The 26,315-nt window shown below is 31.2% G+C and overlaps 11 protein-coding genes and 1 non-coding gene across 12 annotated transcripts; 7 read left to right on the top strand and 5 right to left on the bottom strand.

Annotated features, from left to right (window-relative positions):
- Positions 1-390: 390 nt before the first annotated feature.
- BX663DRAFT_486558 (uncharacterized protein) lies at positions 391-1,246 on the top strand (the record flags this gene model as incomplete). Its single annotated transcript, XM_051524685.1, has 4 exons — positions 391-393; positions 437-473; positions 828-854; positions 954-1,246. The coding sequence occupies 4 exons, from the start codon at positions 391-393 to the stop codon at positions 1,244-1,246; spliced, it is 360 nt and encodes a 119-aa protein (XP_051382743.1).
- Positions 1,247-2,594: 1,348 nt separating this feature from the next.
- On the bottom strand, positions 2,595-2,676 carry BX663DRAFT_t80. The gene has a single exon. It is a non-coding gene; the product is annotated as a tRNA-Ser (tRNA).
- A 1,078-nt stretch (positions 2,677-3,754) lies between these two features.
- BX663DRAFT_68740 (uncharacterized protein) lies at positions 3,755-4,694 on the top strand. The gene is made up of 4 exons (XM_051532285.1): positions 3,755-3,772; positions 3,843-4,152; positions 4,213-4,349; positions 4,425-4,694. Exons 2-4 carry the CDS (start codon positions 3,882-3,884, stop codon positions 4,656-4,658), a joined length of 642 nt encoding a protein of 213 aa, XP_051382744.1. The 5' UTR covers positions 3,755-3,772; positions 3,843-3,881; the 3' UTR covers positions 4,659-4,694.
- A 1,620-nt stretch (positions 4,695-6,314) lies between these two features.
- Positions 6,315-6,718, bottom strand: BX663DRAFT_510395 (uncharacterized protein; the record flags this gene model as incomplete). The annotated part of the gene is made up of 2 exons (XM_051527747.1): positions 6,315-6,639; positions 6,699-6,718. A coding segment is annotated over one exon (290 nt), but the record flags the coding sequence as incomplete, so codon positions are not given.
- A 358-nt stretch (positions 6,719-7,076) lies between these two features.
- BX663DRAFT_510396 (uncharacterized protein) lies at positions 7,077-7,921 on the bottom strand (the record flags this gene model as incomplete). Its single annotated transcript, XM_051527748.1, is given in 2 exon segments — positions 7,077-7,643; positions 7,663-7,921. A coding segment is annotated over 1 exon segment (348 nt), but the record flags the coding sequence as incomplete, so codon positions are not given.
- On the bottom strand, positions 7,606-8,345 carry BX663DRAFT_552159 (uncharacterized protein; the record flags this gene model as incomplete). Its single annotated transcript, XM_051531343.1, has 3 exons — positions 7,606-7,670; positions 7,873-8,041; positions 8,256-8,345. 3 exons carry the CDS (start codon positions 8,343-8,345, stop codon positions 7,606-7,608), a joined length of 324 nt encoding a protein of 107 aa, XP_051382747.1.
- A 551-nt stretch (positions 8,346-8,896) lies between these two features.
- On the top strand, positions 8,897-11,195 carry BX663DRAFT_536566 (NUC091 domain-containing protein). The gene is made up of 4 exons (XM_051530632.1): positions 8,897-9,209; positions 9,275-9,538; positions 9,601-10,701; positions 10,723-11,195. The coding sequence occupies exons 1-4, from the start codon at positions 8,966-8,968 to the stop codon at positions 11,094-11,096; spliced, it is 1,983 nt and encodes a 660-aa protein (XP_051382748.1). The 5' UTR covers positions 8,897-8,965; the 3' UTR covers positions 11,097-11,195.
- A 1,242-nt stretch (positions 11,196-12,437) lies between these two features.
- BX663DRAFT_435180 (thioredoxin-like protein) lies at positions 12,438-12,834 on the top strand (the record flags this gene model as incomplete). The annotated part of the gene is made up of 3 exons (XM_051523105.1): positions 12,438-12,523; positions 12,576-12,682; positions 12,746-12,834. 3 exons carry the CDS (start codon positions 12,438-12,440, stop codon positions 12,832-12,834), a joined length of 282 nt encoding a protein of 93 aa, XP_051382749.1.
- Positions 12,835-13,154: 320 nt separating this feature from the next.
- Positions 13,155-15,969, top strand: BX663DRAFT_510409 (tRNA synthetases class I (M)-domain-containing protein). The gene is made up of 7 exons (XM_051527749.1): positions 13,155-13,343; positions 13,411-13,567; positions 13,624-13,788; positions 13,850-13,989; positions 14,056-14,469; positions 14,532-15,103; positions 15,171-15,969. Exons 1-7 carry the CDS (start codon positions 13,162-13,164, stop codon positions 15,872-15,874), a joined length of 2,334 nt encoding a protein of 777 aa, XP_051382750.1. The 5' UTR covers positions 13,155-13,161; the 3' UTR covers positions 15,875-15,969.
- On the top strand, positions 15,959-17,159 carry BX663DRAFT_454920 (Phospholipase/carboxylesterase/thioesterase). The gene is made up of 5 exons (XM_051523832.1): positions 15,959-16,162; positions 16,237-16,280; positions 16,339-16,419; positions 16,490-16,665; positions 16,731-17,159. The coding sequence occupies exons 1-5, from the start codon at positions 16,008-16,010 to the stop codon at positions 16,950-16,952; spliced, it is 678 nt and encodes a 225-aa protein (XP_051382751.1). The 5' UTR covers positions 15,959-16,007; the 3' UTR covers positions 16,953-17,159.
- An 82-nt stretch (positions 17,160-17,241) lies between these two features.
- BX663DRAFT_434841 (nucleophile aminohydrolase) lies at positions 17,242-17,896 on the bottom strand (the record flags this gene model as incomplete). The annotated part of the gene is made up of 2 exons (XM_051523085.1): positions 17,242-17,541; positions 17,612-17,896. The coding sequence occupies 2 exons, from the start codon at positions 17,894-17,896 to the stop codon at positions 17,242-17,244; spliced, it is 585 nt and encodes a 194-aa protein (XP_051382752.1).
- A 3,535-nt stretch (positions 17,897-21,431) lies between these two features.
- Positions 21,432-26,223, top strand: BX663DRAFT_552164 (uncharacterized protein; the record flags this gene model as incomplete). Its single annotated transcript, XM_051531344.1, has 7 exons — positions 21,432-21,531; positions 21,613-22,121; positions 22,275-22,603; positions 22,670-23,136; positions 23,220-25,238; positions 25,351-25,614; positions 25,715-26,223. 7 exons carry the CDS (start codon positions 21,432-21,434, stop codon positions 26,221-26,223), a joined length of 4,197 nt encoding a protein of 1,398 aa, XP_051382753.1.
- Positions 26,224-26,315: the final 92 nt, after the last annotated feature.

Here is a 26,315-nt window from a genome sequence, read left to right on the forward strand (position 1 = left end):
TAATTCTTGCTGTTAACATGTTTATTTATTTTATTTTATTTTAGATTCGCTAGAAAATAAGAATATATATTTTGAAATATTAGTATTTTTGTGATCAGATACATAAGCTATTATTAAATGATATTTCCAGGATTATTTATGATAGCTTATTACATTTACACCACTATATATGTAAACGTAGTAGTGATTTATTGTTGAGGAAGAGAAGAAGGTGTTTTTATTTAGTATTCTGTTCCTCCTCTGTAAGAAATGTTTTATGAAAATTAAATAGGTACAACAGTCGGTCATCTATATATTGTTTTATTGTATAATTATTAGATTAGATCGTTCTTTCTTCCATAAAAATAAAAAATAAAAACCAGTACACTTCAATCTCTTATTAATTTCTTCATGGTTATATATAATCACTTTAATAATATTGCCATTTTATCATTAGACCTTTGATACATTCAATATATTAATATTATTAGGAAGTACTACAATTACTGTTGCGTTAAAAGTTTGATATTAGAGTATTACTTAGTATTAATAAGATGATATATAAAAATATTGGATAATGCTTTTATTTTTTATATTAGTAATTATTATATTTATAGTTGTTTATATATTACATAAGACCCAGCAGTTATTTCAAACTGTTGAACACTTCACTTCTGAACTTTTGTGTGCATGACCTAAAATTCAAAACTCGCAAGTTCATCTCAAAAGTATATCTCCTCCGTCAATCTTCCTTACATCATCATCGGATTTCCTCACTCTTCAGGAAATCCATAATCGTACTACCGAATTTATAAATACACTATGAAACAATACTACTATAATTCAAGCACTCAAACAACCTTCGATACAAAAGCGTGAGTAGCGTCTTCTCTAACAAGTAGCCGCAGCTGCTCGTTTCTTCCTGCCTCCCTCAACAAACCAAGGTTTTAAATACTTATACATTCTCATAAAAGCCTGTATTTCAGTTGGCACTTTACGTATCACGTTTCAAAAACTTAGAGTTAATAATGCCCATCTTCTTGACATTCATTGTCCTGCTCGCAACACTGTGGCTATTCTAATTCATAATGATTATGAAGTAAAACTGACTGACTTCCTCTGCCATCATAACATCTCAATTAAAGCAGATTTTAATCCTTCTAGTAATAAAATCCTTGCAGTTATTAAATACTTCTTTCTTATTGCTGATGAACGTGACACTATTGCCTCTCAAGTTCAAAAAACTCGTATTGAACGTGCACTTTAACAAATTCGACCACCAGTTAAATTTTGCTATTGCCAGATTCTTCCTCAATAAACAATGGATCTCCAAATTTACATTTAACTCTCTCACTGCAGACCGTAAGCCGACGCAATCGTCCTCCATTTTCGATCAAACCAAGACACCTACGATATAGGACATCATCGCTGCCGGAAATGACGACAATATCAACATAGGCATACAGAGGGGAACTTTTTATATAATTCCCTGTTGCTTCTAATGTTACTACTGTTATGGTTGTAGTTATCTTTATAGCCAAGTTAACAGAAATACATCTTCAATAGTATTATGACTGTTATATACAATTACATGATTATCTATAAGCCATACATATTATATATGTATCTATAATGTTAAATATTGTTATGTAATAATATCTCATATGATGATAATAATAGTGACATATAAATAATAAGTATTGTTATAGCTGGAATCTTTACTATGAATTAATATTGACACATCATTTATTCTAAAAATAATAATTTATCATATTTTCTAGTAATAGCGACAGCTCAATGAGGAAAAAGAATAAAAATATATCCTATTGAATGTATAATTATTCAGAGACAATATTTATGCATAATGCTTTATAATACCAATGCTTACTTACTTTGATTAATATCACTTACCTTGCAGAAACATATAAATAGCCCCTGAAATTCTTTCATATCATTTTTTTTCTTTGTGCAATTTTTGTATTATCTTTCTTCAATCAAACTATAGAGAGTTTTCACAGGCTTGTCTTTTTCTTATTTCTTTTTGCACTTGAAACAGTCTTGGTTGGCTACCGATCGGCATTCCGAAACCATGCATATACTACCCTTATGAAATGTTCACTCATTCTCATGCTATTTAATGTTTTATATGCACCAACGTTTGGAAATGCCCCTGATCTGTTGTTTTCCTCTTAAACAAGTTGCCGAATCTACGTGAGAAACATAAATCCCGGTTGGTTCAGACTAATCAACCAACACTCTTTGCCTGGACACTCCGATGGCTCTCCATTTGTAACCTTCTGTTTGAACTAGATTCCCTCCATCATGGCAAACTTCATCCTGAAACTCATCCTCTTGGTACCAAGTTGATAGCCTGGATGTGTAATTCCTAGTCTAGTATTTAATGATACATTCCCCTTCCCATATTCACTTCTTGGTCTTTTTATCCTTCTGACAAACAAAAGTTTTTTTTTAGCATTCTTCCCCATTGTCTGATGTGACCCAGGCAAAACAATACATACATATGATGTACTTGATTTTTTTTTTTTTTTTGAAAAAATAGAATAAAAATTATGCAAAAAATTGAAAAACATCAAATATATTAAAAAATCAAAAAGCGTCGCCTGCAGGATTCGAACCTGCGCGCTCAAAGAGCAATAGCTTAGCAGGCTACCGCGTTAACCACTCCGCCAAAGCGACTTATTTGTGACTTAATAATTTTAATTAATATATAGTTTATTTTTGAATGCAGTCACGTGATCCAACCAATAACATTACGATGCTGAAGTTGAATTGTTAAGTTTATTCCTTTTTTTTTTAACTCAGTTTAAACATAAAATATGGCACTAAGCAATATTATATGGGTCTTTTGAGTGAGTTTTGAGCTAAAGAAATGAAAGAAGAGTTTTAGTATTAGAAATTATATTACAAGTATGTCATTATAAGGTCGAAAAACGAAATATAAAATAAATAAAAAGACAGGAGAAGATGTATTTCTTGATACTTGCATGTAAAATATTTAAAAAAAATAAAAGTAAAGTACAATAATGAAGCGGTTTTAAGGTATATATCTATATCATTTCTAATAATTGACAATATTCCTTTTGCATCATTTCTCAATCAAAATAATGCTTAGGAATTATCAACACTATAATATACACGATATCTGTTATTATGGTTATTCTTATAGTATTTTTATGAATAGGTATTGAATAAAGATGTGCAATTCTGTTTCTTAACTGTAGTATTTCTTTCTTCTTTTGATCTATTCTTACAAAATGATTAGTATCAGTATATGTACCAAGTATAAATATGATTTTATAAAAGAGGTTTAATAGATAGCTACTACTTTAAGTAGTTTATAATATTATTTTTAAATATGTAATAAAGTTAATAAATACATATTTGGTTTAGAAGCATTAAGCAGAATAGCTATTTTATCACAGTAAGGAATAATAAAAAACATGAATTTAATAGAATGGTTTATTAGATCAGATTTCAATAGGCTAGAAATAACATATTTAACTGTCGTATTAATGTTGTAGGGAATTATAGCATCAAAATAGAATCATAAACTAGCAGAACACTTGTCGTTAATTCTTTTGAACTACCGAAAAGTGTGTATCATTCATAACATTAACATATCAGAATATAGGTAATAAAATGGAGTGTTTTTTTTAAAGTAGTTAAAAAAAAACATATGGTTTGAAAATATTACTTGACAGTTGAAAGCTTTATTCAATACTTAAAAATAAATAGCTGCAAAACATGCGAATGTAACAATGTGAATTTAAATGTACTCTAGATTATGATGAATAAATTTAATTTATCAGTATTATATTAATTTTGTATAATAAATTCTATAGTTTCTGATTTTTTATTTCTTTGACAAAACTAATGCCACCATGGATTGTTCAGAAATAGAGTTTTCTATGGATAATGACCTTATTAGTATTGATGATGATAATGAAAAATGCTCGATATGTAGTGTTGTTCATGGTGTATCAACAATTGATGATGATAATGAAAAATGCTCGATATGTAGTGTTGTTCATGGTGTATCAACAATTGATGATGATGAGACTACATCATTAACGTCTACTCTTAATAATATTATTTATGAGTTCAGTAAACTTGAAGGGGATAGATTTTCTGTCTGCTCAACGGACATTGAAGGTAGAGATGCATTTTTATACAAACGTAATTTTAACGTTATTCTTTATACAACATGTTTAGCAAACAATAAGCTTTCAAATAATTTATTAAAAGATAGTATATTCCCTATTCCCATGGAGATGTGTTCATTATACAATAATATTTTTGATATCCAAAAGAGAACTATTAAACCTTTTGAATTATCGACGTTAGAAAATGTATTATATTCAAAAAAAAAAAAAAAAAAAGCTGTATATTAAATCTAAAGCTATTAATAATTTATGTTACATTAGGAAATTATAATATGCGGCATGAGTAATAAAAATCTTAAAAGGAGTATCATAGAAATATGGTTTTTAAGTCAGGTTCATAATATTGAAAGAAGAATACTTAATCCTTCTTGGTATAATTGGGTGTTATTAGATTTAGCTCGAAGGCTATCTGAGCTTGAGAATCGAATTTTATCAATAGAATTAATCAATGCTGTCCTAATAGAGCTTTGTCAAAGAATATTTTGTAAGTTATAAATAGATAAAAGAAAAGAAAAACTTTGCATAACCAAGTTAAATAAAAATATGATATATATAGTCGATGATAACATAGCTAGACATAGCTTAGATGGAAAATCATTTAGTGAGTATCCGCTCTTTGTAAATAAAAAAAGAGCACGTATTATACATTTAGCAAAAATGTTTGGTGACGCAGTTTGTGGATTATCTGAATTTATTGATTTTATGTTTATTCTCAATATGGCAGAAGAAGACTTTTTATTATTTTCTAAAAGACTTCAATATTCGAAATGGGCTATCTCTAATCGATTAAAACTGGTATCAAGCTTATTTACCTCCACCAATCCTGCAGCTCCTTTTACATAAAAATAATAAAATGAAATAAATTAATATGGAACTTAAGAAGAATATTACTACATATTATTTAATCACCAATGCTACCAACTTTATTTTTATATTAGTCTTTGAATATTAAATATACAAAAAAAAAAAAAAAAAAAAAAAAAGAGAAAGAGAGAGAGAGAAACAGAGATTTAGATGATAAGTTCTTAAGAATTTATCTTTTATAAAAGAAAAAAAAAAGATAGATAATTTTCGTCTAGTTTCAGAAGATTTCAATCAACATAGAAGAAGAGGAATAAAAGCCTTTTATATATAGATCCAAAAAGAGAGTATGTTATTGCTACTAATGGTGGGATCGGTATAAAATCCTACAAAATTCAACGTAGCTCTATTAAACAATACTACAAATGAACAGGATAAAAGTAGTAAATATTGTATAATGCTGATATCAATTTAATAGAAAATTAAAGCTGGAGGAATTCAAAGACTGTAAAGTACCTAGCAATATCTTAGAATTAAGCATATTTTGAGAAAACTTCATCAAACTAAATAGTAATAAGTACAGATTAATCGACATCTTATAGGATACCCTGTAGAAATGACAGTGTCTTGATAAACTTTTAGTTTTAACAATCAATGAGTATAACATATGAGAAACCTGTAGCTAATAAGATACTGATATATTAAAGAGCAGCAAAAAAAAATCTATTACTAAAGTCTATTTGTATGTGAAATATGTAGTATATTATGGTATAGTGATATCAATATCGCCAACAATGAGAAAACTATCTTTTAATCAATTTCGAATAGTGACAAAAGATCTAAAGCATTCAATAATCTACACATAGTAGTAGCATGCATAGTTCTTACAGTAACAAGAATGTATTTATCCAGAAGACTTAAGTTTTTACAAGTAAAATATTTATTATTTGTCTGAAACGAAATTCTACCAATTCATTGCTGTAGATCAGGAATTACGTAAACTGACTTTGAATACAATATATTATTAACCAATCAAATCATGCAGTATGCGGCAGATGGGTATGTCTATCTGTTATACGATTAAACATTTTTTTTTTATGAGACGACCTATGAGCACATAATATCTTTGTTATATTGGATTGCCCAGGTCAGTTCAAATTATGTGAAAAAAAGTATCTAAAAACCCTCTTACGGGACAAGAGGTAAAAAGGTAAAGGAAAGGAAGAAGAGAAGGAAAAAATAGATGATTTACTTACCTTTTTTGGATAAAAAAAAAGGAAATTCAGATAAAAAAAAGTTAGCTTTAGAAGAGTTCCAACAAGAAATCATTCATACCTTTAAAAATGTAAAGAGGTATTCATCAACCATTACTACTTCTAACTGCTGCTCACAATACCTCTTCAACGTTTTTGTAATAGTTCTGACCGGTGACGACTTGTTGCCTCGTGAACTAGTATTAAACACACCATCGCCCAAAGCAATGATCGTTTTTACTAGCCTTTCTTTATGGTCGGTTGGGGTAAGTGGATAGAATTTGCTTACATTATTAATAACTAACCTTACACCAGTAGATGACTTCTGATGATATTTGCTGCTGTTATAGACGAACCTCTTGCAAATCTCATGCACACCTTTTTGTTTCTTCACGTAACATTGGAATTCCAGTCTGGACTTCCTATAAAGTTTCTCTTTTGTAAGTAAACAAGCAAACTATTATAGTGTCTAAACACTTACCAATTATTCTCGTTATAGTACTTTTTAATATCGTCATATAACGCGAATTTTTCTTTACATGCTTTAATAAAATCATTGATATTCAATGTCTTCAATGAGTTCAGGTTTGATATTTTCGAGTATTAAGCCATGTTTTGCTTCTGATGCTGATTTCGTATAAATGTTGCATCATTATAACCACATAAATGGTAATATTCGTCTAAGCTGGTTGTCCTTTGCCTCTCAGATGTATCTACGGCGGTGAAAATGTATTGACACCGGAGTCTACTCCCCAGACAGTACAGCTGTTTTCAATATCTTTAAGAAAGTCGGCTGGTTGTTTTTCTACGGAAATTTTTAGTAGAAATCTGATAGATCCGATTCCGTTTTAGTATTTTTTGGGTAATTTTCAATATTAGATTTCTTCACTAGTCGCCAAAAAGCTGTGGCATCTATTATTTGGATCGACTTTATTTCAAATGAATAGATCGGTAATAGAGTGAAAAACCGGTAGCCACGTTTATCTGTATATTTTTCAGGCATGAATGTTCCATCAGCAATTCTTGACTTGACACTTGTGACAAACGTTTCCAGAGCAGGTAAATGAGGCTTGACTTTGGCTAATTTCCGCCCAAGGATGAGTGGAGCATTCGAATTAATGCTTTGTAGGAACAAGTCCTGCAAATATTCGAAACTTCGTCTATTGAGTATTGAAGTAAACGTTAGTTCTTTTAACTTCCTATAAATGTAGGACTTGGAGGCAACGGCGACTGGTTTTTCTTCCATAATGTACACCTTTTCACTTATTTTTTGCTGAAGGTAAAAAAGCTATTTAAAGAATTGATGTGGTTGAGAGTACAGGTCTTCCGAGTTACAGCTCAATGCTTGATAGCTAGATCATAACGACTCCGTCTTTTGTAAAGTCTCTTCAAAATGTTGATTTTTTTCGACAGATGACGGCCATACGAATTTCTGTTTCAGCTTCAGCTTCAGCTTTAGCGAATAGATATAGTTAGCTAGAGTTTTTCTTTCGTTAACATATAAGCCCTTGCAAAAAAAAATGTAGGATCTTTATCGGGCAAGGATTCCATAAAGAAGCGAATTGTTCTCCTTTCGTGGTTCTCACATACGTGGTTGCGTATGAGCACATCGTATTGTTTGCATACAATGGATAAAATAGAAAAAAATCCAATACTCTTGAAGGATCGTAGTATTGTGTCATCAATTTCACATTCATTGCAAAACTCAACAAAGTATTGTTGAATATAACTGGGAGACTTTTTGCCTTTACCAGTGACGATGAAAAAGATGGAGTAGACATCATTCTGACTCATAATAGGAACTTCTTCACCCTTCGTTAAGAGCTTCAAAAAAAAAAAAAAAAAGATAGTTGATAAACAACGATCCTACCCACATCATTTTTGTTGCGTGTGCCGCGACCAAAGATATTTCATCAATGAGCTCAGCGTATCTACAGATATTTTTCAAGGAGCATTTGATCACGAAGATCTCTTTTTTCTCGTCTGAACCGTGCGTTGGTTCTTTTTGCTTTTTTAGGGAGCATGCATTGCTGTTTACTCTTATATAGGTGGTTGAGCCGCATTTACGCTGTTTTACTTTATGTTTTACTGTATCCGCTTCTTCCACTGTATTACTTGCTGTTTCCATTCTAAAGTTGATCTAGGCAGAAGTTTTTTTATTTTATCCGATAAAGGTAAGCAAATCATCTGAAAAGTAATTTTAATTCGTCCAAAAAAAAAAAAAAAAAAAAAACTAACATCGTGTGAATTCAAAGTGTGAAAACTGTATAAAAAACAAAAACTTATTCACTATGTTGACAATAAAATATTATACTTGCATAATATATCCTACTAATACTTATAAATAAAAATAGTTTTCAGAAGAAATACATATTAACTCTATTTTTTCGGTTTAGTTAATCTTATACTTTTAATCAATTAAAGCTGACATTTTTGTATGGCTTTTTAATATTTATTCGAATGATAGTATATATTGGATCCTTATCAATCCAAAATAAACCTTTTTTTTTCCTTTCTTATTGCGAAGATTCAAATGGCTTTGGCAGTTTTGATTTGTTTGTGCATCCTGAGCCAAATAGAGTTATAATTTTATGATAAGTAAATCATGGCAAGAAAAGCAGTCCAATTTTTTTTCTCTTAAAAAATAACCCCGCCCAATTGCTATTGAAAGTTCCTTTTCTTTTTTTTCTTTTTTTTTTTTTTTTTTGTTATTATATTTTTTTGATTGTAAATTACATTGTCAATAAAATGGGACAATTTAAAAAAGAAAAGCAAAGAATTGCTCGTGACAAGTCAGGAGGCGATGATCGTGCAAAGAACATGAGAGTCAAGGGCGAAAACTTTTATAGAGATGCTAAAAAGATCAAATACATCAACATGTTGAAAGGTGGCAAAGCCATTAGAAATTCTCAAGGTAAAATCGTCAAGGCTGCCGATTTTCAGAGTACAGAAGTTAAAACAGCTAGAATCGCTCCCAACAGAAAATGGTTTGGTAAGTTATACAAATGATCTTATCATCAGATCAAATGATCAATCTGATCTAATATGTTATATCAGGCAATACAAGAGTAATTGGACAAAAAGCACTTGAAGATTTTCGTGAATCTCTTGCAGCCAAGGTTGATGATCCTTATCAGGTTTTATTAAAACAAAATAAGCTACCAATGTCACTCTTGCAAGATTCAACTAAACATACCCGTATGCATATTTTGGAAACGGATAGTTTTAGCAATACCTTCGGTGCTAAAGCTCAAAGAAAGAAGCCCAAGTTGGCAGTGGGTTCAATGGAAGAATGGATATCTAAAATTGATGATATTCATGGTACCTTTTTTTTTTTAAATCATCTAATAAAAATATTATGACAACTAATTGAAAATATATAGAATCTTATAAAGCTGAAAAAGACTCTAGTCTTTTAGCTAATAAAGAATCCGATTATTCTGAGGCTGGACGTGCTTGGTATCTTCAGGCTGGTCAATCTAAGCGTATTTGGAATGAATTATATAAGGTTATTGATTCATCTGATGTTATTATTCATGTTCTTGATGCTCGCGATCCTATCGGCACCCGTTGTAAAAATATTGAAAAGTTCATTAAAAAGGAAAAACCTCATAAGCAATTGATATTTGTTTTAAACAAATGTGATCTTGTTCCTACTTGGTCTACTGCTCGTTGGGTTTCACATCTTTCTAAAAGCGCTCCTACGCTTGCTTTCCATGCTTCAATTAATAATTCCTTCGGTAAAGGTTCTCTTATTCAACTTTTACGTCAATTCTCTTCTTTGCATAGCGATAAAAAACAAATTTCAGTTGGTTTTATCGGTTACCCTAATACTGGTAAATCTTCTATCATTAACACACTTAAGGCTAAAAAGGTATGTTCCGTTGCTCCTATCCCTGGTGAAACTAAGGTCTGGCAATATATTACTTTAATGAAACGTATCTATCTTATTGATTGTCCTGGTGTTGTCCCACCTAACGCAGATGATGGTGAAGTAGATATTATCTTAAAGGGTTCAGTTCGTGTTGAAAAGATGGATAATCCTGAAGATACCATCCCTACTATTTTGGAGCGTGTTCGACATGAATATCTCAAGAGAACGTATGGAATTCAAAGTTGGACTGATCATACAGACTTCCTTGAACAAATTGCCAGAAAGACAGGTAAATTACTTAAAAAGGGTGAGCCTGATGTGCATAATGTTTCTATCATGGTCCTTAATGATTGGCTTCGTGGTCGTATCCCTTATTATGTTCCTCCTCCAGAATCAGTTGAACCTCTTGCAACAGAACAAAATGATGAAAAGAAAAAGAAACTTGGTGTTGAACAAGTGTTCTCTAAGATTAACGTTATTAGTGATTACATGGAAGATGATTTAGCAAATAATGCTCAATTAATTGCTGATGAACGTGCGAAAGCAAAAGCTAAAAAGGCTGAAGAAGCAGCACGTCTTGCTGAAGAAGAAAATAATACCAAATCTACTAGTAAAAATAAGACAAAATCAGTTAGTGATGAAATTACTGATTGGGATGAAGTCTTTGAGAATGTTGTGGGTGAAGAAGGTCCTATAGTGAAAGCTCCTATTATTGAAGGTGAAGAAGAAATCGATAGTGAGCTTGAAATGAGCAATGAAGAAGAAGAAGAAGAAGAAGAGGAGGAGGAAGAATTGGAAGAGCAGCCTGTAAAGAAAACTAAAGTTAATAATAATGAGGAACAAGTTGATAGAAAGAAGAAGAAGGTTGGTGTTCATTACTATGAGACTGCTAATGTTAAGAATAAGAACCGCAATAAAGTTAAGCCAGATGATATCAAAAAGAAGGTTCTTCATTCTCGTTTAAAGGGTTCAGCTGTTTCTGGTAAAAAGCGCAAGAGAAATTAAATTTATTTGTATTTTTAAATATATTATTGTTTTGCAAGAATATCGTTGTGTGTAAAGTTTTAATTAATAATAAAAAATTAGAGATCATAAATTGCATGTATTCATAAAAACATGTGTAAAGCTGTTAGAATAAGAAAGAATATATGATAAATGTCAGGATTAAATATTAACGCTTTATGTTCATCATTATATTATTCGATAAAAAAGGAAAATAATAATATAAAAGATTCTCAATTATAGCCTATTCCATTAGGAGAGTGAAGGAAAGTTCTGTCAAATAATAAAATCAGTAACTACCCTTAATACTCCAGAGCAATTATATAACTTTGAAGCATGTATAATATATCCTTGTCAATTATTATTTTATATTATAGTGCATTGTGTCATTATAGACCATTCATGTGATGTAAGAAAAAACTATTTGTTTTTTCATATTACTGAAAGCATTTAAAAGCAATATCTACCAGAAATTGATAATTTTTTTTAAAATGCAAAATTTTCTTTGATATGATAAACTGCAGAAATGAACTATTATCCCTAAAATAAACTATAAGCATGTTTTTAATTTTATTTCTATATAATACAAGTCAAAAAGATGCCATATTTGTGAGAAATGTAGACTAATCTCATATCAAGGTAATGCTTATTTGTATATTACAAGTATGTCTATCATTTTGTATACTTATATTAATACCTTACAACAACTGTTTAGTTGGTTCAAAACATAAGATGAGTAATGTAGAAAGCCAGACTTTTTCTTTTTTTTTTTTTTTTTTTTTTTTTTTTTTTTTAAACCTGAAGCTCCTACCAAACTATTGATTTTACAGACATAATAGTTAATTTTTCTGGTATTCTTATGGCAAAGAGGCATAGATCGATCTATATGCATATACAAAATTGCTCAAAATGTTCTCTCTAACTATGGAAGACTACACATCTTCTTCAGGGAAGTATCCTAATCTTCTTGTGAAATGCATCGCCGTACTGAACACGGTTCTCTTCTTGACAAGAGTTCAAATATGTACAGGTAGGTTGTCTAAAATATAATATATTGCTGACCTGTCTAACAGGCTAACGTATACACATATTTTCTTGTGCCTAAAAAAATGTTATTGGTTATTCTAACAAAAATTTAAACACCCCTTAATCAAAACTATATTTTAATACGTCATGGTTTAATAGAGCCGTTTCAAGAGTCTGTGAAATAAGTAGGTACTTAATATCTATTATTTTATACTCAGCAGCAGGGCTTGGTATTTATTTATTCTCTTTGCTGCCCCACACTCTTTATTTGGCCTATAATAAAAAGACATTTTCTCTCCTCTCTTTATTTATCAAATTATGTCTGCTCTTAGAACACAATTAAAAGGACTTAAGGAGCTTCGTCTTCATTTCTGCCAGACTTCACCTTCTAGTAGTGGCCTTCGGTAAATCAAAGAATTGAGTCAAGTTGGAAATATTAATAACGAATTATTTTAGTGAATTTGTTGCAAAGAATTACTTGGATATTAAAAAAGCTAATCCTGAGCTTCCTATATTAATTCGTGAAGCTAGTGGTGTAGAAGCTCGTGCCTTTGCTCGTTTTGGTAATTATATATTGTATAGATACATGTGATAGAGCGTCATTACTAAAGCTCTTTCGTCAATAGATAAAGGTGTGGAGCGTAAAGTCATTCTCCAAAATGCATCAGCACAAGATATCGAAAACACCTTAGCCCAATTAGTGAAGTCTAATTAAATGAGAGAAAAAAAAAAAAAAAAAAAGAAAAAAAAAACAATACACAATTACTTTGTATACAAACAATCAATAAAAAATATAATATAATCAGAGCAAAATTTCAAAGATAAATTCGTTACGACAATTCTATTCTATTCTATTCCTTTTTCTTTCTTTCTAAATAATAGTATATAATTAATAAACAAATAAAGATTTCGAAAGCACGCCATAATAATCAACGTTTCAGCTGATTAGATGTCTGTGGCTTATCTTCTCCTATTTTTTTTTGATGTTTTATAATTTTGTGTAGTGGTAAAATTTAAACTCTTCCTCTTTCATTATCTAGAGATGCCCGCAGCGATTAAGATAACTCTACCTAAACTAGCAGCCAATACTAAGCCTTATGCAAATGCATTGAAGTTATCTGTAGCTGCTAAAGTTACAGGTGCTAAACTTGTAGAAACTTCTGGCGATGCTGTTACTTTTGTTAGTAACAACTTTACATTAACTGACGCGAATGCCGCTTTAAAGTAAAAAAAAAAAAAAGAACGGAAATTTTACTTTGTTTATACCAATTCAATTCATTGTTGTTTATAGATATATTTTTAACGCTACTACTTTCAATGCTTTACAATCAACTGTTATTGAAAAAGAAGAAACACTTGTTAGCCCCTTAATTATTAAAAGAAGAATTGATCAAGCTTTCCAAAATGTCGAAGATATTATGAATAAGCATGATAAAGCTTTTGCTAAGGTAATAACAACAAAATATTCTTACACATTGTGGATTACTGAATAAACTTTTTATAGGAATCAGATAAAGTTACTGTAGTTGATGTTATTTATTATGGTACTCTTGTCGAAACACTTTCTTCTGCTAAAGACCTTAGCAAATATCCTGTTTTATCTGCTTGGTTTGCAACTGTTTCCAAGAATGAAAAATTTGTTGCTGGTGTGGAACATATTAAAGAACAGGTAACATACAATCAATATGAAATAATAATAGTTCATCATAATGACAACATATTATACCTAGACAAACAAAGGCGCTAAGCCTAAAAATAAAACAGCTCATGCTGAAAAGAAAGTAACTAAGGAAATCCCTAAGCCTACTTTCAATCCTACTACTCAAAAAGTTAACAAAGTTGCTGCTAAAATTATTGATCCTTCTATTAAGTAAGGGATATAGTGTATACTTGTATATTAATATATAGTAACTAATGCTTTTTTTTTGGCAAATAGAGTTCTTCCTAAAGACAATGAACGTAATGTTTTGATTACTTCTGCTCTTCCTTATGTCAACAACGTTCCCCACTTGGGTAATATTGTTGGTTCTACTTTAAGTGCAGATGTTTATGCCAGATATTGTCGTGCTCGTGGTTACAACACCGCTTTCTTCTGCGGTACAGATGAATATGGTACCGCTACTGAAACTAAAGCTTTAGAAGAGGGAGTCTCTTGTCGAGAACTTTGTGATAAGTATAATGCCATTCATACCAGTGTATACAAGTGGTTCGATTTATCTTTTGATCTTTTCGGTCGTACAACTACTGAAAAACAAACAAAAATTGCACAGGATATCTTTTTGAAGAATTATAAGAACGGTAATATTCTTAAGGAATCTATGATTCAATTATATTGTGAAAAGTGTAATAGGTAAAAAAAAAAGAAAGAAATAGGTAATAGGAGGATAAGTAATTTTTACAATTTTATACAAGATTTTTGGCAGATCGTTATGTTGAGGGTATATGCCCACATTGTAAGTATGATGATGCTCGTGGTGACCAGTGTGATGCCTGTGGTAAACTTTTGAACGCTACAGAACTTGTCAAGCCTCGCTGTAAGCTTGATGGTAATACTCCTATTACTAGAGAATCTAATCATCTTTTCCTTGATTTGGGTAAGCTTCAACCTGAGATTGAAAAGGCTTTCAAGAAATCTTCTACTGAAGGTAAATGGTCTGCTAATGGTATAAACATTACTCAGTCTTGGTTGAAGGAAGGCTTGAAGCCTCGTTGTATTACTCGTGATTTGAAATGGGGTACTCCTGTTCCACTTGAAGGTTATGAAAATAAAGTATTTTATGTTTGGTTTGATGCTCCTATTGGTTATCCTAGTATTACAGCCAACTACACCGATGAATGGGAAAAATGGTGGAAGAACCCTGATAATGTTAAACTATATCAATTTATGGGTAAGGATAATGTTCCATTCCACTCTGTTATTTTCCCTGGTTGTGAAGTTGGTACTGGTGAAAAGTGGACAGTTGTGAATCATATTAGTACTTGTGGTAAGTGTATAAATAATATATATATATTTATATACAACACACATGTTAATCCTTTATGGTATAATAGAATATCTTAATTATGAAGGAGGTAAATTCTCCAAATCCCGTAATGTTGGTGTCTTTGGAAACAATGCACAAGAAACTGGTATTCCACCTTCTGTCTGGCGTTACTACCTTATGTCTGTTCGTCCTGAAACTAGCGACTCCATGTTTACATGGAATGAATTTATTACCAAGAATAATAGTGAATTATTAAATAATCTTGGTAACTTTGTTAATCGTGCTATTCGCTTCATTTTTGCTAAATATGATGGTGTTATTCCTAAGGCTGACTTCTCTGGTCCATTAGAAAGTGAATTAATCAAAGATGTTAACCATCTTTTGAAACAATATATTGAAACTATGGAAGCTGTTAAACTTAGAGCAGGTCTTGGTATCGCCATGACTATTTCAGCTCGTGGTAATCAATATCTTCAAGAAGCCAATATGAATAATGCTCTCTTTGAAGAATCTCGTACCAAGTGTGATGCTGTTGTTGCTACTGCTGCTAATTTAATCTATCTCTTATCTGCTCTTCTTAGTCCTTATATGCCTGCCACTGCAGAAAGCATGTGCCGTCAATTAAATGCTCCTCTTCGTACTATTCCCGATGAGTTTTCTATTGATATTTTGGAAGGCCATGTATTAGGTGGTGCTGAATATTTGTTTACTAGAATTGACGAAAAGATGGAAGATATTTGGAAGAAGAAATATGGTACTAGTGCCAATTAATTATAATTTTTTTTTGAGTAAATTCAAACATTCATTGTATTAAACTAAGAATAGAAAAAAAAAAACAAATAATAAAAAACGTCTGTAACTTAAAATTTTTATCTTCTCCCCCTTTTTTTTTTATAATCAGTAAATGGTATTTCCTTCAATCATTGTTTCCGCCAAAACAAAGCAAACCGCTACTGTTCTATGGCTTCATGGTCTTGGTGATACAGGTGCTGGATGGTCATTTTTAGCTGAAGAACTTTCAAGCCTTTTTCCCTATATTAAATGGATTTTCCCTAATGCGTAATTTTCTCGAAACAAAACTACTTGAAAATTTGTTTTAGCACTAATCAATATTAACTCTTTTATTTTTCTAGTCCAATTAAGCCTGTTACTTTAAATAATGGATATCCTATGCCCGGTAATTCAATAATTATAATACTATATTTTATATATTTATACTAATGCATTTGTTCTAGCATGGTTTGACATTACGGGTCTTGATAAATCACATTTAAAGCAAGAAGATGAAAAAGGAATGCTTGATTCTGTAGCTTCAAGTAGGATAACAATATAATTTGAAAATATATAACATATTACTAATAGAATATATGTATACATCTATATAAGTGAATCAAATTATTCGTGATGAAGTTAACAGTGGCATCCCAAGCAATCGTATCATTGTTGGAGGTTTCTCTCAAGGATGCGTCCTTTCTTTATTAACTGGGTTGACCTCTGAATATAAATTAGGTGCAATTATTGGTTGTAGTGGATGGCTTGGTTTGTCTAGTAAATTTTCTAGTGTAAGTTTATATGCATGTATATTTTAAAAGAAAAAGATATATTCATGTATTTTTTTTTTTTTTAGTTGGCTTCTGAAGCAAATAAAAACACACCCATTCTAATGTGCCACGGCGATAATGACCCCGTTGTTTTACCTCAATATGGTAAAGAATCCGCAGAGTTACTTCAAACTCTAGGTTATAATGTAACACGTAAAACATATCCTGGTCTTCCTCATTCAGCAAACGATACTGAAATAAGGGATATTGCTGAATTTATTAAAAAACATATTCCGCCAACACTTTAAATATAATAAACTTAATAGAATAAAGCCCTTTTTTTTTTAAAACAAAAATAATGTTATGATTAACCCTCATAATGCAAATATAACATAGTGTTATATTATCCCTTAAATAATTGCTCTATTATTTACTGATATACAATACCTATTATCATACATACTATTTCGGTACACTCATGCATATATAGTGTTGTTCGCTTTTTTTTTTTTTTTCCTTTTAATTCCCCCCATTACATTTACCATTATATTAAAAAAGTATTTTTTTTTTGTATATTGTGTATATTATATTTCGAAATTACAATTCAACTTCATGAATACCATCTTTATCAACTAATTGAACCTTAAAGTTTGGCAAATTAACAATGAATCTTGTCTTAAGTTCTTGTATACACATAGCCATTAATTTCTTTGCTTCCTCAACGGATAGATCTTCTTTGTAGTATCTATCCATTAGTGATGTACAGAAATATGCACCATAACCTTGTGCGCAGAAAGGTAATGATGCCATGGCCCCAAGATAATCAATCCAATAAAGTTCAGATTTGTCCTTTTTTGCATCATAACCACCAATGATCAAATTAACAGAATAAGGATGCTAATAATAAATAACTGTTTTAGTATTTTTCTCTTTCTATCTATCTATTTTTTTTTTCCATAATTTTTACTCTGCTTCTAAGAGAATCGGCTAATTCACGACGAGTAAATGTAGCAGCTGCTTTAGGGCTAAGTTCAATGTCATGTTTGATGCCATAAAGTTTGATATTGCGTTGAATATATTCAGCAAAGTTGACAGTATCACCAGGTTCTCCACTGTAGAGTAAAACTGTGTGCGAGTTCAATTCACGAGATTTATCTTCACTACCTTTCATAACAACAATACTACGAGCACTAACTGTATCAGCAGCAAGTAATGTAAATCCTTTGCCTGTAATTCCAAAAAGACATTCCATTTTGTATAGATTTATAAATATGTATGTATTGAATAATGAAAAAAAAAAAAGAGAAGAAAGTGGACCTTAATTTTGTTCTTACCTTTTTTTTGTGCAAGAACTGACGCGTATGAAGGTGTCTTAACGTGACGTCGATGTCGGCATCCAATTTTTTTTTTTTTTTTTTTTTTTTTTTTTTTTTTACGAATATCTGTGATTTCTAATTATTTAAAGTAAAGTGCATATATAAAAAGCTTGAAATAGGATATATAAAAAATTTAACCATCTTCTAAAATTGTTATTAGTGAACTTTATTAATATGCTTACTTTAACATAAATTAAAGACACATGTATATGTATACATATATATATATACTGCAGTCAAATATATATACATATAGCACTTGGATTGTCTGTAAAAGCCGTATACTTACAGTAACTGTGATATATATATATAAGCCATTCCATATTAAGTCGTCGCTCAAATGCTCTCCAGCGAAACGAAGAACTCTGCAAAAAAAAAAAAATGCTGTCCTATGAGCATTCGTTCTTAATAACGAAAACAAAATAAATTGAACACATTTGCGATAATATATCAACAGTCTATACAGATGACTTACTGGTTAACTGAATTTAACTCTCTTAGCTAGTAGTCATTTGGATAAAAGTGTATACACTGACATCTTGGTCTTTATTGTCTTTGTAATCCAAATATATCTTGTTTTCTATAACTTAGATTCATATAAACAAATTATGAATAGATATGTGAATGTTCTGCTATACTTTCTGTTTTCTCCCCCCCAAGAAAGTAAGCTATTCTTAATTCATAGCCTTGTTTTATTTTTCAGTAAAGTAGATTAATGAAACAAAGCAGACAGTAAAAAAAAAAAAAATACTTTCAAGTCTTAACTATTAAAAGATAAAACTAAAGATTTTTAACAATTTGAATAAATTTTAAAGATGTATTTATTCCAAATGAGATAATGTTACTAAGCTATACTACTGAAACAGTACCACAGCTCTTTAGCTTTCAAAGAATAAATAAATTCTACAATCAAAAAAAGTTGAACCAGGTTTTCATTTTTATAGTAATTGTGCATATATCCATTAAATACATTTAATCAATCGTACACTTTAAAAGGGGCGAATATGCATTTGCTAGAAGACTTGTGAATAAATAATGTTATATGGAAATTTTCGATTATAGCTCAGGAATGATATAATTGATTTTGTACGAGTATAAATTCAAATAAATAAATAATATAGAAATAAATCTTATATCTTTTCTTCAAATTTTACTACTTTGAGAAACTCACTCATAATCTTATAAAGTTGTTTTCTAATAATTATATTATATAAATATATCTATTTCTCTCTTTTTTTCCAGGAGCTTTATGGTGACTCAGCAATATCAATGTTTACAAAATGAAGATGCGATATTCGGCTTCCTTATGCTTGAAATCATAAATAAATAAACTGAAATTTGTATGTAATTTAACCCCGCATTTTTTTTCCCTTTTTAAATTAAAATGGCTTTCATAAATTAGTACGAATGGCACACAATAGATATCATTGCAATCTACCACAAATGACGTATTTAAAGGTTACTAGTGTGTGCTTGTTATCTCTTCTTAAAGAGCATACCTATTTTTTTTTTTTTTTTAAAAAAAGTAAGAAAAAATAAAATATTGGGCTCCACATAATTTATTGTTGTGATTGTGTATCCTCATTTTCTGCTAAACCTTATTTAAACTCATTGCAATTTTGCAAGTGTTATTCAAAATTCATAAAAGCAATAACTAAAACCAAAAAAACAGACCTGTAGTAACTACTTTTTATTTTTAAACAGAAGTCTCTTTAAATTAATGATTTTAGCCATATCGTGATGATAAAATATCATCATTATTATTAACGAGCTAAACAGACATTCTGTTTATTTCTTATAGCCAAATAGTATAGTATAAAAGAATAAAGTAAAGTTTCCATGTTAAAAATAAGTTATCCTTTATTAAGTTATGATTTTCAATGTTTGGATTAACATTGCTCGAATTTTCTTGAAAACTGTATTATTAGGAATTCTAATAAAATAAAGAGCTGATCATAATAAAATAATTAGACATCAAATTGAAAGGAAGAAGTGGCTTCTTGACACTTTACAGCAACTTAACATGTATTGACTATGAGTGAGTTGCTAACAGTACTTAAAAGAAAACTAAGCTGTTAGCGCAAGTTTACATATATATATATGATGAAGTATATGCATACCGAAGATATACTTGGTCTATAGTATGCATCGAATAATTAAACTTGCATGTTTATGGCATCAAGTATACAAACCATAGCTAGAATACACATCTTATGTAATAACTTACTTGTTTTTCTTTTTCTTTTATGACAATTCTTAAACGCGAAATATCAAAGTGTTCTATTTTATACCAATACTTTATTCAATAATCCTAGCATTAAGATAACTCACTTTATTCAAAAAATCTTTTTTACAAACAATACAATTGTTACTATGTTTAATAGAAAATGTGATTATTTACATACATACACATCTATTTTTTACTCTTTTGATTCTTTTAAACTTTTTCAATGATTCACAAAAAGGAAAAAAGAAAATCAAAGTGTTAATTATTTATTAGAGTGTGATGGATACTATTATTAAAGTAGAAGCATTAGACATCATATTTGTCATTGTTTATACTTTATCAAAGACAAGTTCTGATCCTATCAAAGACTTATTGAGCATTAAAATTTATTTAGACTTAAAATACAGCTTTTTTTTTTAAAATTGCTTTAAAGAAAGTAACATGCTGTACGTTATAATACCTGCATGTAATAAACATATATTAGTTCTCATTTCATTCTTTATCACTTATATCTGGAATTGTACTGGTAGATTTACTGCTTATAAGTTTAACTTATTTAGAATGAATGTTGTCTTCTATTTATTAGTAAGTCAATAGCATTTATCAAATAAAATACTTTCAAATACAATTCGAAATAATTAATTTCATTAAAAAAGCTAAATAGTTTATGCGAAAAATCAAAACTTGATTAACTCAATCAATTTGGAAAACTAGAATCTATATATATTGTTACAGGAAAAGAAAAGCTTGTGGCGACATTAAGTGTTCACAGAAAAAAAAAGAAAAAAAAGAAAAAGAAAATAGACATAGTACGATTAAATTACCCGAATTTTGATTTCTATTATTTCAGTGAAACTGTATACAAAGCTAAGAAGTCATTTTTGACACCTAACGATGTAGTGGAAAAGGAAAAGCATATCACGTAGTACGGAATACTCTAGTTTTATTGATAAATAGAAAAAAAAAAAAGTAAGGAGGGGGGTGCACCTATCTAAATTATGCAGAGCGATTTTATAACGGTTTGTCTTTTTATTTTATTTCATTTTTTAATCTACGATTATTTTAATTTCATTAGCAGATTTCAAAATTCGATTTGCACTTTTCCCTTCAATTCACATATTTCTTCTAGACAAATTTATAATAAAGATATAAAGATATAAAATTACTAAAACTATTTCATTAAAATGATTCAATTAAGCCTTAATGGCACATTGATTATTATATTGTCACTAATATTGGGCCACTTTATCTCAATTTCACTTGCCTCCCCACAATTTCATATAGGTAAAAAAAAAAAAAAAAAAAGAAAGAAAAAAAAAAATTAAATATTAAAAATCATTATTTTAATCAATTATCAATTAACAGTGAATGATAATGATGCTTTTGGTAATCATTGTAAGTTGCCAACTTATTACTCGTATCCATGCCCGGAACTTTGTGTACGTGATATTGCCATGTGCCCCCCAGATAATAAACCTCCAACTTGTCCAGAAGGTACAACTTACTGTGTTGATAGTCAATGTCGTGAGATCTGCGATGACTCTCTTGTATCTGTATGTGCTTGTCCCGGTGCTCCTGCATTAATCGGTAAGGTGTATTCTTGTGGTGGTAACAATCTTCGAACAAATATTGAAAATTTTGTGGTCGAAAATAAGGCCAACCAAAGTGCTGAAGCATGTGCAAAAGCTGCAAATCTTCAAAATATTCCTAATTGGTTACCTAACCCTAAATCTGCTATGTGGCATCAATGCCCTACTCCTGATTATGGCCAACTTACATTTACAGAACCAGTTTTCATTGCTCTCTATAGCTTTTATGGTTCTTGCTTTATATCGTTATTTTTTTGGTTTTTATTTAAAAAATTTACTGAAAAGGTAACAAGTAAAATTTTACAAATAACGAGGAGGAAGAGGAGGATAGTGTTGTAAAAAAAAAAAAAAAAAAAAAAAGGGGTGGAGGCGAGTTAAGGAGTCGTATATATTTCATATAGTGACAGTTCGATGACGTTACTAACATTCTTTAACTAGCCACAACAATTATCAACGAAAAAAGCCAATGAAGTTCATAGAGATACATATATTGATCCCGAGCATATATTATCATTGGAAGAGAAAAAAATGGATACAAAATCCAAAACTACTAATAGCTCAGATAGTTTTTCTGATTTTGATGATAATGATACAATCATACATGCTTATAAGCGAAACTGGCTTGGTGATATTTCTCTCTTGTTTTTTATTTTACAAACAGTGGGACAGGTAGCTTTCATGATACTCATGACACAGGATTACTATACAAATTACTCTCTTTTCCGTGGCTATGGAGAAATCCAGGCTAGTACCTTTATTGGAATGTGGTATATTCTGTTTTTTTGGTTTGCTAGTTTCACTATCTTTCGATTCAGACTGCCAAATTTCTTTAGGATCAAATGTAACTATGCAGAGGGTCAATATGTTCAAATTGAAAGGCGTCAATCCCCTTTGATTCTCATGGTGGATCAATCAGATCGTATTACAGACTTTGTTCGATATTTAGAATGGAAATCTAAGCGTATACTTGGCTTGGATGTAGTAGTGACTAATGCACCACTTCGTTATACCTCTAGTGGAACCAAATATTTTGTCTATCAATGTACACGTTATGTTTATCATCCAGAAAGTGATTCCTTTTCGCCTCATCAATTTCATTTAGCTGATACTCATGCTGGTCTTGCTGCCTTAGATTATGGGCTGACTTCTGAAGAAGCTATTATGAGAGAAGAATTAATTGGTCCTAACTTTATTGAAGTCTATGTCCCAAATTTTGTCATTGCCTTGTTTCGAGAATTTTCATCCTTCTTTTACATTTATCAATTTACTATTCTTTGGTTGTTTTACTATTTTGCTTATTGTATGTCTAATCTTTATTTTATGAATATTCTTTTATACTGAAAACTTTTTTTTTCCCCTACTCTTTTCTCTCCTATCGAATAGGGCAAGTGGGTATCGCTGATACTGCTGTCATTCTTGTTTCTGCTCTGGTAAAGGTAATCGTTCGTCTTCGATCTGAAAAACGAATTAAAAAAATGGCCGAATTTACAGATCGTATCAACATTCTTCGTGATGGCCACTGGCAAGAAAAATCGATTGCAGATCTTTTGCCAGGGGATGTCTTTGAAGTGACAGAGGGTAAGACAACTCCTTGTGATGGTGTTATATTGACAGGCAATATCGTTGCTGATGAAAGCTCCTTGACAGGCGAGCCCTTACCTATTCGTAAATTCCCTCTACGAAAGGATGATGTAGAGACAGTCTTTGATCGTTTAGGAAGTAGCAAGATGTCTACTATCTTTTCTGGTACCATTATCTCTCAAGCTCAACCTGCTTCGAATGAGAGTCGAGTGACTGCTCTCGTAACTCATACGGGTACTGCAACTGATAAAGGTGAGCTTGTCAAGAAGATCTTATTCCCAACCCATGTTTCCTTTATTTTTGATGAGCAGATTAAGGTTGTCATCTTAATCTTACTTTGCTGCGGTTTACTTTGTCTTGGCTTAGCTATCTGGATGTACGCAAAGGGCACAAGTGCATGGTTTTATGCGATGTTTGCTATCTCTCAACTTGTCTCCCCTTTGCTTCCAGCTGCCTTGGTTGTAGGCCAGTCCGTTGCTGCCAACCGATTAAAAGCGAAAAAGATCTTTTGCGTTGACTTGCCTCGAATCCTGATGGCAGGTAAAGTTCAACTCTTTTGTTTTGATAAAACAGGGACCCTCACAAAGGAAGGACTTGAATTCTTTGGCGCTCAACCGATCAAGAAGAAAGCTCAGAATAAGCCACTACCAGAATTTGATAGACATGAGAGATCAGTCGATCGCTTACCTCATTTAGTTCAAATCGGTCTTGCGACGTGTCATGCTGTAACAACCTTAAATGGTCAATTTATAGGAAACCCTGTGGATATTGAAATGTTTAGGTCCTCTGGATGGCAATTAAACGATCATACTGACTATATTGATACTCTGACACCACCACCACCACCACCATCATCATCATCTCTTTCTCAAACTGATAATCAATCTCCAATTCATGTCTTGAAACGCTATGAATTTGTTCATGCTCGTATGTCCATGTCCGTTGCTGTCTTAGATACAGCCACGAACAAGGTTCATATCTTTATCAAGGGGGCCTATGAAAAAATTAAGGAACTCTCTCATCCAGATTCGATCCCTCAGGATTACGATCGTATAACTGCAAATCAAGCTAGAGAAGGCTGTTATGTGCTTGCTCTTGCGCATCGTGAAATCAACTTGGATCAAATAGTAGGTGGCCTTGATGGCTTTCAACAATGGAAACGAGATGAAATGGAAACTGATATTCATTTTTTGAGCCTTATTATCTTTAAAAATCAGTTGAAACCTGATACGTCAGAGAACATTGCTGAATTGAAACGAGGTGACACACGCACGATCATGATTACGGGTGACACAGCCCTTACAGGTGTCTATATCGCTCGTCAATGCGGCATGACGACATCAAAGACCAGTCGGGTCCTCTTGGGCGACTTGGATTCGCAAAGGGGACGTGTCGTCTGGTGTGATGTGGATGATCCAGAGACATTCCCAGACATCAATGTGGATCATTCTCTGATGAACAAAGATCATACGCCTGTTGAACTCGCTGTTACCGGGAAAGCATTCGAATGGTTAAACGATCACGACCTGATGCGACAGTACTTACTGGATACGCGTGTATTTGCTCGTATGACACCTAATGGTAAAGTAAAATGTGTTCAGCTGCATATGGAACAAGGGATTACAGCTATGACTGGTGATGGTGGTAATGATTGTGGTGCTTTACGTGCAGCGCATGTGGGGATTGCTATGTCTGATGCTGAAGCATCTATTGTTTCTCCATTCAATACAAGTATTCGTAGTGTTCGATCCTGTGTTGAATTAATTCGTCAAGGTCGTGGAGCTCTAGCAACATCCATTACTGGTTACAAATACTTGATTTGTAAGTATATATATATATATATATATATATATATAAAGAAAGAAAGAAAGAAAGAAAGAAAAGAGAAAACTAATATATATATTTGTATAATACTTGTTTTTTTTCATAATAGTATATGGACAAGTAATGATGATGTTGAAAATCTTTGCTTTTTACTTTTCAGTTTCTATGTCAGAAGCTATCTGGATTGCTATTGACGTTTTTATTACAGTCTTACTTACATATGCTGTCTCACAATCAAAAGCTGCTTCAAATCTTTCTCCTCATCGACCTACAGCACGTTTACTTGGTCCTCAAGCACTTGCCTCAGGTATGGGTCTAGTTGCTATTAACTGGATATTTTTAATTAGCGCTTTTGTAATGCTTTATAAGCAAGGTAAATATAAATACATATACAATTTTTAATTTTTAATTTTTAATTTTTAATTTTTAATAAAAATATTTTTTTTTTTTTTTTTTTTTTCATTTATATACAGATTGGTTCCTATGTAATGAATTTGATTCACGAGCAGTTGACTTATCTAAATGGATGCTCTTAGCGGATAATTATGAAGGAGAGGTACTAGGTATTGTTTGTCTTTATCAATTCATCAACAATGCAGCGGTTTTTAATTTCGGTTACAAATTTCGACAAAGCTTTTGGAGAAATTATACACTTGTATGTCTTTGGCTCTTGTATCTAGCGATTGCCTCCTATTGGACATTAGCAGATCCAAATCGATTTGGATGTATGTTTCGTTTTAATTGTGGGACAAGGGAGGTCCTTGAGCAAATAGGTTATGAGCCGCCTACTACCTTTATTACTCCGTATAATACACCATTAGGACATAACGTGATGCCGAGGGAATTTCGATGGAAACTATGGGGTCTAGTCATTGGAAATATGATAACAGCATTGACTTATGAAAGAATTGTTGTTTTGGGACCAGTCCATACTTATTTAGCTAAAAGATTCCCCCTAAAGAGACTTGAAAAATCTTTATAATAATAATGTATGAATACACATGGTACGTAATAGCATATAATAAATCAGTTTTTTTTTTTTTTTTTTTTTTTTTTTTTTTTTTTATTTTGTTT

Source organism: Cokeromyces recurvatus, assembly GCF_025118155.1.
Source record: "Cokeromyces recurvatus strain NRRL 2243 chromosome Unknown BX663scaffold_13, whole genome shotgun sequence".
Lineage (NCBI taxonomy): Eukaryota > Fungi > Mucoromycota > Mucoromycetes > Mucorales > Mucoraceae > Cokeromyces > Cokeromyces recurvatus.

What these genes read in the sequence shown, in the direction of transcription:
- BX663DRAFT_68740 (XM_051532285.1), top strand. Translation starts at nt 3,882, where the DNA reads ATGGATTGTTCAGAAATAGAGTTTTCTATGGATAATGACCTTATTAGT. An exon ending in CTGCTCAACGGACATTGAAG is followed by an intron (nt 4,153 to 4,212) that starts GTAGAGATGCAT and finishes CAACATGTTTAG; the next exon opens with CAAACAATAAGCTTTCAAAT. An exon ending in AATTATCGACGTTAGAAAAT is followed by an intron (nt 4,350 to 4,424) that starts GTATTATATTCA and finishes ATGTTACATTAG; the next exon opens with GAAATTATAATATGCGGCAT.
- BX663DRAFT_536566 (XM_051530632.1), top strand. Translation starts at nt 8,966, where the DNA reads ATGGGACAATTTAAAAAAGAAAAGCAAAGAATTGCTCGTGACAAGTCA. An exon ending in TCCCAACAGAAAATGGTTTG is followed by an intron (nt 9,210 to 9,274) that starts GTAAGTTATACA and finishes ATGTTATATCAG; the next exon opens with GCAATACAAGAGTAATTGGA. An exon ending in TAAAATTGATGATATTCATG is followed by an intron (nt 9,539 to 9,600) that starts GTACCTTTTTTT and finishes GAAAATATATAG; the next exon opens with AATCTTATAAAGCTGAAAAA.
- BX663DRAFT_510409 (XM_051527749.1), top strand. Translation starts at nt 13,162, where the DNA reads ATGCCCGCAGCGATTAAGATAACTCTACCTAAACTAGCAGCCAATACT. An exon ending in ATGATAAAGCTTTTGCTAAG is followed by an intron (nt 13,568 to 13,623) that starts GTAATAACAACA and finishes AACTTTTTATAG; the next exon opens with GAATCAGATAAAGTTACTGT. An exon ending in GAATCATATTAGTACTTGTG is followed by an intron (nt 15,104 to 15,170) that starts GTAAGTGTATAA and finishes ATGGTATAATAG; the next exon opens with AATATCTTAATTATGAAGGA.
- BX663DRAFT_454920 (XM_051523832.1), top strand. Translation starts at nt 16,008, where the DNA reads ATGGTATTTCCTTCAATCATTGTTTCCGCCAAAACAAAGCAAACCGCT. An exon ending in AAATGGATTTTCCCTAATGC is followed by an intron (nt 16,163 to 16,236) that starts GTAATTTTCTCG and finishes TTATTTTTCTAG; the next exon opens with TCCAATTAAGCCTGTTACTT. An exon ending in GCTTGATTCTGTAGCTTCAA is followed by an intron (nt 16,420 to 16,489) that starts GTAGGATAACAA and finishes CATCTATATAAG; the next exon opens with TGAATCAAATTATTCGTGAT.